The sequence below is a fragment of the Pygoscelis adeliae genome, unplaced genomic scaffold, assembly GCF_000699105.1.
Source record: "Pygoscelis adeliae isolate BGI_AS28 unplaced genomic scaffold, ASM69910v1 Scaffold31, whole genome shotgun sequence".
Taxonomy (NCBI): domain Eukaryota; kingdom Metazoa; phylum Chordata; class Aves; order Sphenisciformes; family Spheniscidae; genus Pygoscelis; species Pygoscelis adeliae.
Genome location: NW_008824233.1, coordinates 2,736,047 through 2,751,104, shown reverse-complemented (window position 1 = coordinate 2,751,104; position 15,058 = coordinate 2,736,047). Strand labels below are relative to the sequence as shown.

Below are 15,058 nucleotides of genomic sequence, written 5' to 3'. Positions count from 1 at the left end.
CCACTATTTAAGCAAATATTCAATATATCAGCCTGTGAACTGCAGTGGCACAGACATTGTCTAGTCAGTCTTCCCTGGTGCAAAAGGAGACATGTCTTGCTGAGGGACAGAGTAGGTCTTTGAAGGTGGTAACTTCTGCCATCTTAGCTAAAACTGTCTCCAAAATGAGTCAAAGCCTTAAACCGATAATATTTGGCATTTTTATTAATCACAGGGAAGACTTTTAAACCTTTTTTTTCTTACTTTGGAGAAAAAAACCCAACAACTGACCAACTTAACAAGGAGGCCTTAATAGAGCAGAATATAAGCAAAGCTTTTATAGTCATACTGCATCTCTCTTGTCTGTAGTCCTATAAAAGAAGTGTTGACAGACCAATAGCAAAGTGAAAAGTGAAAGTCGTTACTAGGATGAACTGAAGAATAAACAGTTTTCAGTTCAAGGCTGTGATCAAAACAAGGGGCTCTGCTGTTGTCTGAGAAAAGCTTCCGTTCCCAGTGAAGAAATGTAGAACTCTTCCCCTCATGACCTAACTCTGAGCCTGACAGGTTGTGTTGCCATGATAATGAGTTTCTCATATTTGAAATAACTCAGAATTACAGGCTTTGTCCTGCTACAGCTGGATGATAGTCCCTCTCGTAGCACTGAAATATACCTGTTCTATAAAGAAAGGAGAGAAACAAACCAGAATCTCTAGATGTATTTAGCTGGCTTTACTGTTCTGTGCTGTAGGAAAGAAAAAATTGTTTGTGAAGCTTGAAACTTCTAGGAAAAAATTGAAGTTCAGCCTACATAATTGATTTTTTTAAATTCAGTATCCCCTTGTTGTTTTAGAAGCAGGCACTCTGCAGAATGATGTAGAATGACTTAAATTTTATTTCACAAACTTAATTTACTGGAAAAAAATATATTTCATAGACTCACTTTTCAGGTGTTCCTGTCTTGAAATTGGAAAAGGTGCCACGGATATAACTTTCAAAATTCAAGATCAAATATGTCTAACAAATTATTAAAAAAAAATAAAAATCCAAACTTCTTTTTCTCCTAGGTTCTAGCTGCGTAACCTGTCTGCTGAGAGTCAGACAAGCTTTTTCTCTTAGGCATGCTGCTGATAATACTTTTAGTAACTGTGTTCTCATTATGTCATTGGCAATGCTGGGGCTAAACCCTTTATTCTCAGCTGTAGTGTTTAGGAAGGATGTATGATACATGATAAGTGTATGGTAGCTCATACTTGGCTAATACTAGCCAGGTCTCTCCTGGCCTCATGAGCTAACACAAATAAGTAACCCTGAGCATTTTCGCTCAGATCATTCAGTTGTCTAGGATTGTGGAGACATGCATGAACAGGATTGCATTTGCTGAGAAGGACATCATCCTCTTTATATATTTGCTTTCCAGGGTAAAAATCTACAAGCAGAATGTTTGTTAGCAAGAGAAATACTAATTAGCTCCTTCTACAGGGGTCAGCAGAAGTGGGCACTGAAAATTGTTCATTTCAAGTAAAGCACGAGTAACCCTGATTTTCATGATCTTGTTTTGTCTTAAGGAGAGTGCATCACTGGAGCAGATAAAGCCAGTCCCAGGAAAGACACTCACATTATGTTGTGTATTTCTGGGGGAAAGCACCGTGGGATATATTATGTCAGTGCTCTGTTTCCATCTTTGGAGGCATTTACGGATATTGATACCGTAATTTCATGTCAAGTACTCTGAAAAAGTTTCCCTCCTTCAGTGGTTTCAAGAGCTGAAGTCAATATATTTTCTTGTTTACTTCCATTCTCTAGGGTGCCTAGGCCTGAAGAGAATCTATGTATATCTTTTGCTTTATTTTGTAACAAACCTCTTGATCTAGCACAGTGCAAACCTGTTGACCGAAAACACATAATGGAAATTCTTTCTTTATTTCTCATACATTAATATTAGAAATTTATTTCGTAACTTTAATATTAGTCTTATCTGCCAAAGGCAGTGGAAAAAGTTTGGGTTTTGGCAGTTATAGTTCTTAAGCAACAGACACATTCTTATATTTACCATATGAAATCTGTTTGCTCTTTATCACAACAATGAGGTGTCATGAAATAGGTTGCGTAGGTCTGTTTTTTCCTGCAGTCTTCTACAAGAGGGTTTCCAGAGCTGCTCGGGGAGTTTTAGTACTCGCATCTTGTTGCAAGTGATTTAGACTTTTGCTTTATGTTGTTGAGGAACCTTCCAAAACTCCTTCCGTAGTTGTGTATTAATGGTATTTTTTTCATTAGATTTTCATGCATCTCTGTCTATGGCTTTAAAAAAAAAAAAGACGAGACATAAAGACTGTTCAGTGAGCCATCTGTGAGTGGAGACAGTGTTCTGATGGCTCTTCTATGATGAGATATAAGATTTCTTCTAAATAAGGAAGCTGAGGAGAAACACTGATTATTTGCCTTCATCCAGGATAACATTTGAAAAAATACCCAATTCTAGGCTTGCCATTACTTTGCATGTTGAAAAATTTTGCTAAACTGAAGCCAGGACTTGGCTAAGTACATATTTGGCATTGCAACTATGTATAGTTGAAGAGTATTACAATGTGTACACACACAGGAGATATGGTTGAACAGTACATTAGTTCTGAAATTCCCTGACTCTGGAGGCTTTATTTGAACCTATTGGTTGATCTTTTACTACCTTATTATTTTTTTTGTTGTTTGAAAGTCATTTATCTTCTCAAGTCATAACGGAAGTGCAGTACTGAAAATGATAGGAATGATTGCAAACAAAACTCTAGAATAAAAAGGACAAATCTTCCTGAAACTCAACAAATGTCGAATCGTGTCTTAAACCATAATGATATCATGTAAATTTATGGAAACCATACAAATATTGCTTACTTCAGAAGACATGGCAATTTGTTCAAATTATGTCTAGTATTGCTTCATTTTTTCAATTTATTTCCAGACTTGGAGCTGAGTTATTAAGAGATGGAAAGAAACAAATGACTAACAAAAAAAAAAAAAAAAAAAATATCCATGAAGCCTAGAAATTCTTATAAGAAGTAACTTTTAAAAGAAATCACTTGAATATTTTTCCTTTGTTGAAGCAGTAGAAAATTGCATGCTCCTTTACTAAAAATAGTAATGACTTCACTTTGTTAGCAGGGTAGTCTCGTGTTCCCAAGACGAGGACTGAAGTGATTCACTGAACAGTTAGAAGCAATATCAGTGTTAAACCTCCACATAACAGTATATTAAATTGCATCCCTGTTGACCCTGAATTTTTTTCTGAATAGCTACACTGGAAGTATTTTAGCATAAGACAACTTACACTCTAATACCTCCTTTTAGCATATTCTTCTTGTGTCATCCAAGACAAAACCATTTTTGTTTCCAAACCAACAGGGAATGAGAGGGTGGGGGGGTGGGGGGGGCAGTTATGGTTGGTTGATGGGGGAGAGAAACAGGTTATCTAGGCTTTGGAATGTCTGTGGGTACTTGAGGCACCGCTGTATTGATAAGCTTTGCTTATATGTATTACATATATAATATATAATAAAAGTTTTTTGGTGCCTCAACATGTAGCATCAAATGGGCTTTAATACGCAGCGTACTGAAATGAATTTCCATTCATATTGGCCTTTGCACTGGGACCAAGGCTGGGATGATTCTATCCTTTAATGAGCTATAGCAAAGAAATAAGTGTACCTCTACATACGCATCATTGCTACTGGAAAAAGTAGCTTGTGCTTATACAAGTCTGTATCTTATCCATATGGATCAGGAGGCTGCAGATCAGACCTCTGTCCTGAAAAATAAGTGGTGGAGGATAGTCCTTAGGTTATGGTGATCTTTCTTCATGATGTAACTGCTTGGAAAGTTTTTTGGGATATGGGCACCTGACTTCCAGTTTAGACTGTGGATTTCTGAATGAATGCCAAGTTGCATATGTTTAACTTGTAATTTTAATCAAGAAGTTAACAAATAGAAGAAATATTCTCTTCTGCATTCACAGTAATGGTAAAGAGAAGGTTCATTGTAATGATTTCTCTGAAGAATCACGTCTTTTTTTTTTTCTCTCTCAAAAGATGCATGCAGATTTTCAGAATACAATGTGTCTTCCCCTCTCTTAGGTAATTCATTGAATTTTAAAACTATTAGCAATATTAACCTGGCCTCTGCCATAGCCTTCAACCACATCACCACAGTTTGAATAGTAATACTGCTATAACACTTAAAAGTTACTTCCTCTTTGTCATATGAGTTTGCCTCTATTGATGTGAACGAGATAGGTTACTCAAAGCAAGTATTTCTTGTTTTGAGAATTCTTGTAAATTCAGGAAGATGTCTCTTACCATTTAAGTTTCAAAAGATGAAGCCTATTTAATCTTTTTTCTTGTTACCATAAAGAGGGTCTGTTACTGGAGGTGCTGATAAAGCCTGTGCTCCGTTTCACTGGAAGTCATTTCCACTGGTTGCCGTTTCACCTTTGGCTATAGAGTTTAAGCTCACATTTCTGGCTACATTGCTGTGATGACTACTTTCTACTTTCTTAATTTCCCAATGATATTTTTACCTGATGTGGTAATTTATTTTCTTTCTGTTTGCAGGACCCAGCTTTTCATTTGTCTTTGTTGCTTTTATTCATTTTTCTGAAACAATAAGCATTAGTGTATTTCCACAAAAATCTGCTATCTTGAAACCTTGTTTTTCTCTTCATAAGGTGAGAGGACCTTCAAGTGTGATCACTGTGATGCTACTTTCAAAAGAAAGGACACATTAAATGTTCATATTCAAGTTGTACATGATGGACATAAGAAATACAAGTGTGATCTCTGTGACAAAGCTTTTGTGACACCCTCAGTCCTGAAGAGTCATAAGAAAGTGAGTAGAATCAGCTCTATCATATTCATTCCTTCTGTGTTCTTAAGGTTGTGACTAAACATAAGATTCCCAGATGCTTCTGCATTTCTGGCTTTTCAGTAGAAAGCTGTGATGGTGCTTAACATTCTGAAATGCTTATTGCGATAGTGGGGTTATTGGTGGCATGCAGAATCTGCAGCGGGTGCACATGTATAAAACCAGTGTGGGTACTCCAGCATCAGGTGTGTAGCAGGATGGGACTTGCTGCATTGCTCTTACCATACTCCTTTCCACTGATCTCTGCAATGGAATTGGGGTAAACTTTAGAAGAAAGCTTACTCACTAGTTTGGCCTGAGGTAAGATTTATGTTACAGGGAAGAAATGTGAAGAAAATAATTGAATCAAGAACGAATCAGCTGAGGAAAATCAGCTAAGGTGTAGCAACCAAATGCAGACTGTGAGAGTTTGTTGAAAAACATCATGCATATATTATTTGACATATAGTATGCACTTCATATATGCATGTAAAATTGTAATAACAAAACTGAGTGTAACTGAGTTACTTGGTACAATATTTTCAGCACATGATTATGGTAAGTATTGTGCGTTACAACACAAATCTATAGTTAAAATTGAGGGAAAAATGTAAGGGAGTCTTTCAATGTCTATCCAACCCTACTGTGTCTTACAGGTGCAGGAATTAGCACACGTCTTTGGAGCCTAAATCAAGTTATTGGCAGATAGCAGACTATTCAATTCTCTAATGTAACGGACAGCACTGCCTCCTTAATATGTGTTTGATTTTTAACATGTTTACAGATTGCAAAAAGTAATGGAACCAACTAGGAACAAAGTCTTTTCCGTTTCTTTTGTGGTCTTTTAAAGGTCTTGATCTTCCATTAAATGTATGTTAATGCACTTGCTGTCTGTCTTTGTCTTCAGTCTGTTTTAAATGCTGCTTGTCTCATATTTAATATGCATTAAGTTACTTAGTAATTATAGTTGCTGGAAAGTAAAGTTTCTCGTGATTGAGTGACATAACTGTATAACCAAGATGTATTTCTCCCAGATACACTTAGTGGAAGATTTTCACCTGTACTTTAGAAGAACTAGAATGACATGGGGTTGCCTTGTTTGTAGATTTCAGTACATGTACTATAAGATGATTGAGATTCAAATAACCTGGTTCATCAGTTGTTGTTCAGCCTGTGAAATCAGTTGAATTTTGCTGTAATAGCGAGAGAAACATGTTATAGGATGCTCTTCCTGTCTCCTCTAATAACTCTTAGAATAAGGAGTATTAAAGCACATTTGTTTTTCAAGCCCAAATATATTGGTCTAAGGAACTCAAAAATAAAGGGTAGACAAAATAAACTTACGATTTGTTTCTGATTATGTTCTTGGGGAGCAAGACTTTAGGAAGGCATAGTATCTTTCATTAGACAAACTGATTGGTTTGGAAAAAACAGACTGCTTTTCAGACACGCGATCCTTTTCATCCTTATCTACTTGTTTTAATCACTTCAGTAACAGACCTAGCCTATAATACTGATACATTGATTTCAGATTAACTTTTTGTGAAGGATCTTGCCAAGATGGATGATGAGATCCAAAAATCAAAAATATTACCTGGAATCATTGATGACCTCTGCATAAATTTTTTAAACTTCTGTTCCTCAGATGCCTTTCTAAAAAATTCAGTATGACTTACTCTTTCACGTTAAAAATGGCCATATACATATCTGTATTTGTATTTTAATGGAAAGCAGCTACTGTTTATCATTGATTCCTGTTCTTTCTTTGACATTCCTTCTTAATTGTAATTGCTATTGCTTTGTGCTGCTGTCAGACTAGGACTAGCTGTAGTTTGTGAGCCTTGTAGTTGTAATGAATTGCTCCCGGAAATCCTTTTTTTTTTTTTTTTTGTTTTTGGTTGTTTGGAATGAATTAATATCTGTCTGTCTGGTGTCCCCCAGTGTTGCTGTTAGAGGTATAAGTGATTTCTAAAGAACTCTATCCTAATCAAGAAGGATTTAACGTTCATATCCTTAATGTCAGGGAATGAAAACTGTGCAAGTCCGTCCAGTATTGAAATGATATCTCATTTACTCTTCCTTCAGCTGCAGCATAATATGTACTATGTGAGATAAGGTTTTTATGATGTAATGAAGAGTTTTATATCACTTCAATGTCTTTCATAAAAATAAGAATTAATTTCCCTATCTGAAGAGAGCCATGTGCAAAGCTTGAAAGCCAAATTGTCAGCTGTACATATAATTTAATGTGTTATCTTTCCTGTCCCATTTAAATTAACACTTATAAATGAAGTAATCCAAAATTTTCCACTAAAAAAGCAGTCACAGTTATAAGGGAAAGCTATTCAATAGGCTGATAAATCTTCAGTTCAGAATTGGGCGTTGAAAGTACAGTGTGAAAAATGATGAGAACCCCTGTATGTAACTTACTTCAAGGTGGTCTTGCTGTTGACCACACAGGTTGGATGGGAGAGTTTGATTTTTTTTTTTTTCTTTTTTTCCTCCATTTTGGAATAATAGTTCTTATATCAGCAACACGCTCTAGCCTTAAAAGCTTGATTTCAAAAGACAAGCTCAGTGTATGATTTAGTGTTAGCGTCAATTACAATATACTTCTCGTGATCAATTCTCTAAATGCAATCTGATTCTAGCATTTATTACAAACTAGATAGGATCCAGTATGCAATTTGTGTTGACTGAAATCACTGAGAACTTGCACTTTGAAGGGTTGTCGTCTGTCATACTTCAGATGAACTGATGGCTGAGTTCCATTCGCATGAGGTGGTCAGAAATCGTATGCACAAATCTCCATAGAGACCTTTTAAAGCTCTAGTTCAAGTTTGCAACAGGAAAAGTTATACTAGGTTAGGTAAACTACTTTCACTACATTCCATAATGCAATAAATTCCTGTGAAATTATAAGCTTTTAAAAATAGACCCACTTATGAAGATTAATTTTATTAGGTAACCAAATTATTATTTGCTGGTTTAGAAACCACTCTCGCAGATATCAAACTGAAAAATAGGTGTCTTATTCTTGCAATCATGAAAATACACAAAGGTGTGAATTGGGCATTTTTAATAGTAACTATTTAGGAAATAGTAAACTTAGGAACTGAAAAGCCAGTTTATTTTGCCATTAATAATGAGCTTTGTTTAGAAGTTTTTTAGAAGAAAATGGAAAGAACACCTACAGTTAATTCCTTAGAATCTTTGCCTGGTGTGACAGTATAAAATATATAATGGAGCAATAGTGGTCAATGTCAATACAGTTAAAATATTCCGTATTTCACTTCTTCTAAAGCTGTGCTGAAGCTTTCATTCTTGTCTTTCCCCACCCCATGTAGACTCACACAGGAGAAAAAGAGAAGATTTGCCCATATTGCGGACAGAAGTTTGCAAGCAACGGAACACTGAGAGTTCATATTCGAAGCCACACAGGTACAGTGTTGTTTATTGTAATGAACAGAAGACTTTCTAAATATATAACAAGGTATCTGTAAGTATGTCCACAATTTGTCTGTACAAACAGAAATGCTGGCAAGACCCAGAATCACAATACAGCTGTTCTGTCCATTCCTCCTCTTTATTCTTATTCTTTCTTCTACAGCTTCACCTTATCAACTCCTTTCAAAGTCCTTCCTGCACAATCTCACCTGTTCTGTCTTTCTCTTCAGTCCCGTAAGCTGTGGGTTTCTCTTCTTCTCTGCATCGTCAGGAAGTCAAAAAAAGAGGAAGAAAAAAAAAACCCAACACTCATGGAGCATCTGGTATGAGGATTTAGAGAACGCTTGGGGACTGTGCCTTTTGGAAGGACCAACCATTTACCCACCTGCACTGTACTTTAATGAATTGGGTAGACAGGAGTAAAAGGAGCAATTCAGTAGTATTGTTAGTCATTCAGCACATCAGTCCGGGCTTCTAGGAATATGACTGCCTCGATTTCTAGTCTGTGCTAACTTTTTTCATGAAGTTATTTTGCTGTTTTAGTTATGGACATTTCTTTACCTTCACCTTGCCGTGCAGTGAGGAACTACATCACCGTTTAATTTTCTGATAGTTTGGCATACTAGACTTTCATGAAAATTAGGACTATTATAGATTTTTTTTTTCCAATGCTTAAAGAAATATCAAAATGTTACTCTAATTCTTCATGAAAATCTCTGGATTCATATTCCAATGTTTTTTGCAGGCAAGTCTGCTTTATTGCTTTTACTAGTGTGGTGCTTTTGGGTTTTTGTATTTCACAGGCCCTTTCCTTAAACTTTAGGTGTGTTTTCTGTGTACTATCGATGTTATTCATCAGTTTGCACAGAGTAGAAAGGCCCTAGTTTTTCAAGTTGATAGTGCAGATAGCTCTTGGGAAAATGCTTTATAGCTGTCTGAGTGAAAATGCTTTTCACACATGTGCTGCTACCAGATACATTTAATGTTTCAGCTCTCTCAAGCAGGATTTCCTAAATTTAGGAGTTAGGCTAAGGTGAATTTCATGAAACCACACACCAGAGGCCTCTAACCTTGACTATAGAGCCTTGCAAAATTTGTAGCCACTATTATACGAGAAACAGTAAACTGTGACATTTTGAACTTACTTGAAGTAGAAAGGCACTGAAGATTTCCAGTACATTTGTAAATTAAATATAGTGGGAGAAACAACCTTGACAGGAGATGATACAGGTTGGAATTGTGGGAATACGCAGTGTGAAAACAACTTATGAAAGAATAACACTGCAGAAGGAGGGAAAGTTTCAAGGCCTCTTTCTTTACCTAAAAAGCTAGAAGCACTCATTTTAAAGAGGGTTACTAATTCAGGAAAAATGCCTTGCTAAATTCATTTATAATGACCTGTGATAAATAAACTCTGATCCTTTCTTCTTCCAGTCTAGCTGCTATTGTGATGTCAATCACATTTTTGGTGAATTTTGTGATTCACATCCTTCACTGTGAGAATCAACTGAAATACATTTTCATGGTTGTTTTTGAGTCATTCTGTTATGATTCCTGACCATTTCTTGATTATCCTGATGAAATGGGGGGGGGCAAGGTGGGTTGCTGCTAAGTTGTGACTTGTGGTTTAAAAAAAAAAATATTTGTAAGTTATACAGCAAAATGCCTTATGTAAGGTTTAGTGAGAAAATGCCATCGTTAGATTCATGTTGTACTTCTGGAGAGGTGGTTTTGAGTTGTGCTGTACCTGAAAACTTCAGCCAAGTTGTTCACAGTCATAATATGTGCAGGCTAATCACAAGAGGAAATTGTTGTCCAATGTTCAGTGGGCCTGAGGAAGCATAGCTTTCTGAGGAATAGCTTGCATCATTTCCAAAGCAAGTAAGGGTAGTTGCTGAAGGGAATCTATGTCATCTGCAAACAGTACAAAAAAAGTTGAGTATTCATTTAATGGCTTTTAGTAATAAAGTTCACTGTATCGTGAAAATCCTTGACAACTTTTCAGGGATTTTCTGAGCTGTAAGAAATTTTCAGTTCATCAAACAGTGGAGTCGCAAACATATTTTATTCAGCGATGGATGTTTGGTTTCTAAATGTTGCAGTGTTGAATACTTCATGCTCTTGGTATCTATTAAATTCTGTGGTTTTGAATTAATCAATTCAAAACTGTGCCCTCTTTTTTTTTTTTTTGGTCAGACTTCAAAGTATCACTTTTCGTTCTGAGCTAGAAGTGAAGCAACCAGCCACTGTCCGTTTTCTCAAGAGATGACTCATCTTTGTGGATAAGCCTTCAGCTGGGGCTAAGCTTTTGGTGCAACTAAATAGTGTAAATATTGCGAAGACCTTCATGTCTTAGTGATTATAGCTGATTAGGTTTGAGGTCCTGGTGCAGACATTTGTGTTATCCCATCTTTGTGCACATGGTCAGCTAGACTTTGTTTTATTAGCTACTTTGTATAAGAGGCTTTGTTCTGTATTTACAAAACAAACCCAGGCAGAGTTCTTTTAAAGAGTTGTGTATCAATTTTTATCCTTTTTTATTTATAAAGCTGTTCTTTATAGAAGTCGAGGTTCTTGGGTACCCTCCTGGGTTCTGCTTTGGAATTGTATTTTTGATATGCTTAACAATCCATATACAAAAAGAGAAGCTTAATGGGAATTTGGCTTTTATTTAATACACGGCATGTGTTCTCAAATATTGTTACTCACAGAGGTATGCATGCTTCCTCGATAAGAAATTTTCTTCCCTCTTTTATCTTAGAGTAAGACTCTGTAAATGAGCCCTAACAGTACTTGGCCTTTTGCAGAAACTGAGCTGGTTTGGGGTGAGTGAACATGTCTGCATGTGCATGTATAGAGGGAAGGGGCTGATGTTTGTATCTGAACCTAGCATATTGCTCTGTAATTCATCATCTGGGTTTCCAGCCTTGGCATGACAGAGACAGCGCTCTGTAGGTCAGCTGAAACACTATAGCACATTCTCCCTCTGCTGTATCCTGTTGGTTTATGACTTCTTAGGGTCAGAGGGAGCTGGGGTTAATTCAGCAAAAGAATCCTCTGACTGTGATATAAATTCCTTGGCTTGTTCATAAATTGTAAAAGAAATTCTATGGTCTGCTCCTCGGGCTTGAGAACTGGGGGCCAGGAGGTTAATTACTTCCCTGAAGTTTCAAGCAACTTTCAGTGTTAACAGTTACTGGCTGCAGTTTGTGCAGCTGCGCAGTTGCCTTATACATAGGTATTTAAATATGTTAATTGCTGTCTCGTGTGTGTGTGTATGTATGTATTTGTGTGTGCCTATGTAATATATATACACACACATGCATTTTATCTGTCTGATATTTATACTGTTGCTTTCCTAATTACTTGTCTCCATACATGTCTTCCAGAAGATGCTTACACGTGCATAGGTTAAAACGTAACCTTATTTTGCTTTTTCCATCGCATTTAGTCAAAGTCCTGATAAAAAGCCAGTAAGATATCTATGACTGTACATCTGTCCTAAATGTTTTCTGAAAAGATTAATGTCTCGATTCTATGCCATTTAAAAGCCATGACTTAATGTGGCATTTTTACATGTTGCATTCTCCGGTATGTGGAAAAAGTGGCTTTATTTTGTAAGCATGAGTTAAGAAGGTTCTTTGTAAATTTGCTTCCATATACGTGACTAAAAGATAATACCAAGATATTACATTAAAACAGCAAAAAGCATTCATACTGTGGACTTCTATATCCTTCGTGTCAACGTAGTTAAGCTTACCTTTTCAATTTCCATTTCCATAATTAAAGACTGTTTTATAAGCTCGTGAAAACATTTCATCATACTTGTCCCCTATAACTTTAGGTGCTGATTGCCTTCTTGAGATGTCTCTCATCCTCTGCATTGAGAGCCTGATGTTATGGTCCTAACTTTGCCACTGTAGTCACATTTCTACAATTTGATTAACTAGGCATTTGAGCATATTTAAAGTCATATTTAAGGTCCGACTATATAAACATCTAGGTCCAAATTTTGCACTTTCATGTAAAAATTCCTAAGTAACCAAGCAAAATATTTAGTTGTGGAGTTATAATAATCATCTTTGGTTATTAACAGTAGTTCAATCATCTATGAACATGAAAGACTTCAAAGTAGTTGAGGGAAGTAGTGAGTTGAAGTACAGTATAACTCTTGTTTATTACCGTGTAAAATATGTCTCCAAAGTTTTAATAGCTAAACAGGCAACTGTTTGTTCATGTATGTAAGAAATAATGTACAGCCAGGATCCTCATTCTAGCAAATCTTTTGGCAAATTACCTTATAAGTAATTTATATTTTCTTACATTAAAAAAAAGATAAAAGGGAAGCTTGAAGGAACTTCCTCTCATATCACAATGAAGTATGTGAAAAAATGTATCTGTATCTAGTCAGTGAACAGCTTGCAGATGTCTACAGATAGGTTGTTTCTATTCAATAACTTATAAATGATCTCTCTTTTATCTACCGAATTTAAAAAGGAGCTTGCAGAAGGCCTCAAAGGTAAGGATTCTGCATTTCTAAACCTTTCAGTTTATACATCATTGTCCTATTTATCTCCAGACAACAGTTAAATCTTTAAAAGTACCTGTAAAGTTTCATGCAGCTGTCAGCTTCTTGTTGTCTGCTTCCATGAATGAAGAAATGTTCTTATAAGGGATAGATTATTTGAATGCTAGTGACATCTTTAGATCAAATGAACTACTGATTGATTAATGCATCTACTTTAAAAGATTTGGTTGACCACTGGGTTCACTGAAGTCATAGATGTTAATGTTCCATTCATAGGGAAACCAAATTGCTTAATTCTACTGATAGATGCAAAGAATGAAACTGTTTTATTCTTTAAAGTAAGTGTGTCGGGGTTTTTTTGGTGACTAAAATCTTAATACCACTGTAGAACTGATAAGAGTCTGTAAGTAATAATGGTAGTTATTTCATGCTTTACTGTACAGATTCAGATAGCCTTATTTTGTAGGGCCCTTTACTAGTCTTCATATTCATTTAGTTACAAATAGCTAAAACCTCAATTGTATTGTGAGAATTTTTATCGACCAGATAGGACAAACATTTTGACTATTGGTCTTAACTACAGGTAATCTGAATTCTCTGAATAAACCCAAAACTTTGCAGAAAACAAACCTTCTCAGCTGTGAAAATACTGCTTCTGTGCTCCAAAGAATGACATGGCTAAGTACTTACAAGAAAGAGTATTAATAGAAAAAAAAAACAGTTAAAGCAATCTGGTTTTCCCTTATTTTGAAAAGAATAGCATTCGAGTTTTTTTCCTATTAAATGTGTCCATTTTTAATGAATGGGAAATGCATTTGGTTGACTTACATAAAAGCAATTCTGGTTCTCCCTTGTGCCTGGAAAATACACAAGTATTGGAGCTTGGTTAGAAAGCATTCACAAATACACAGGCTTAGTGTTGTTAACCATTGGTGAAGAAAAAAGAAAGGCAGAAATATTTTATCTTTTGTCTTCAGAGTCTGCCAAGTTTGAATGTTGGTTAAAATGAAGGATGCGTAAGAAATGTCTCTAATTGACCCATACCTGAGTACTGTTTTTCTATTTCTCCCAGGCAACAGGACTGTTCTCCTCAGAGCAGTCAAAGAGCTATCCCTTTCTTTATCTGGCTGACTGTGAGTGTAGAATTACATGTGTATTTGGTGTTTCTGGGTCTTGTCTCAGCTGATGTCCACAAGTATTTTGCCTTTGAAATCATGAAGTTGTCTGGTTCTTGGCATGAGAAAGCTATTCCTGTGTGGGTACTTCTTTACCTTCTAAAGTGCTAAATTTTGAGTGTTTAATGGTTGAAAATCAGGCAGGCCAGAATTTTGTATAGGCCAGATCACTGTTTTTATTGTCTAGTCCAGATTAAGACTAGTCCAGGCGTCGTAAAGAGAGCAGCTAGCTGCTGCAGTTGGCCAAGCTTCTTGATTACTCTCCCGTTTTTTTCCCTTCCTAGAATCCCTGGTCAAAATTATAAAAATGCTTAAGAGACCTAGGGTATTAAATGCTTTTGAAAATGCTACTCGTTATCTAGAAAACTGCCACCTCTACACAAGAGGAAATTTATTATTTTGAAGAAATGTTTGTCTTCTCAAGGGCTATTTGACATGCTGTACAGCACCAAGGTGGTGAAATTTACTGCATGTTTTCTTAAAGTGTGAATATTTACTCTTCATTCAGTAATTGGTTTTCTGGCATTTTCCAATTTAAGTTCTGTTGAAATAATTTGGTTCCTTGAGTTCCTATTTAACTTAACTTTAATTCCCAATGAAGTTCCTTTCATGTGGGAGAAATTTCAGTTCTGTGTATCTTCGGTTTCTTTGTCTGTGTATACATATTTGTATGATACATTAACTGAATTCTGTACAGTTAAGGACACAAACTTCCTTTTTAATTTGATGGGAACACCGTATACAGAGCAACAGCAGCTGAGGATAAATGTGTAAAGCTGTCAAGTGCTCTATATGAACAGATAATGTTCTAAAGCATATGTCACAGATTATAATTTTGTTATATCCGTTAACCTTTTGCCCATCCTTACTTGCTGTTGAATGCTGTCATCACCCCAGATTATCTCTGGCTAAAAAAGCCTTCTTGCAATTCCCATTCTGGGCTGCCCTGTTGATCACCTGGTATGGAGTGTTGCATGTGTGATCCAGATGGCCCCCTTGCCTCCCAATTCCTCCCCAGGTGAACTGCCTTCTTTCCACC

General features: G+C 36.1%; 1 protein-coding gene across 1 annotated transcript in view; it reads left to right on the top strand.

Moving 5' to 3' along the window:
• Nucleotides 1-15,058, top strand: part of PRDM5 (PR domain containing 5) — a 93,769-nt gene that overhangs the window by 52,534 nt on the left and 26,177 nt on the right. The window contains exons 14-15 of the mRNA XM_009334946.1: nucleotides 4,694-4,854; nucleotides 8,217-8,310. Of these exons, the coding sequence (XP_009333221.1) occupies nucleotides 4,694-4,854; nucleotides 8,217-8,310 (255 nt within the window). The remainder of the gene's footprint in view (nucleotides 1-4,693; nucleotides 4,855-8,216; nucleotides 8,311-15,058) is intronic.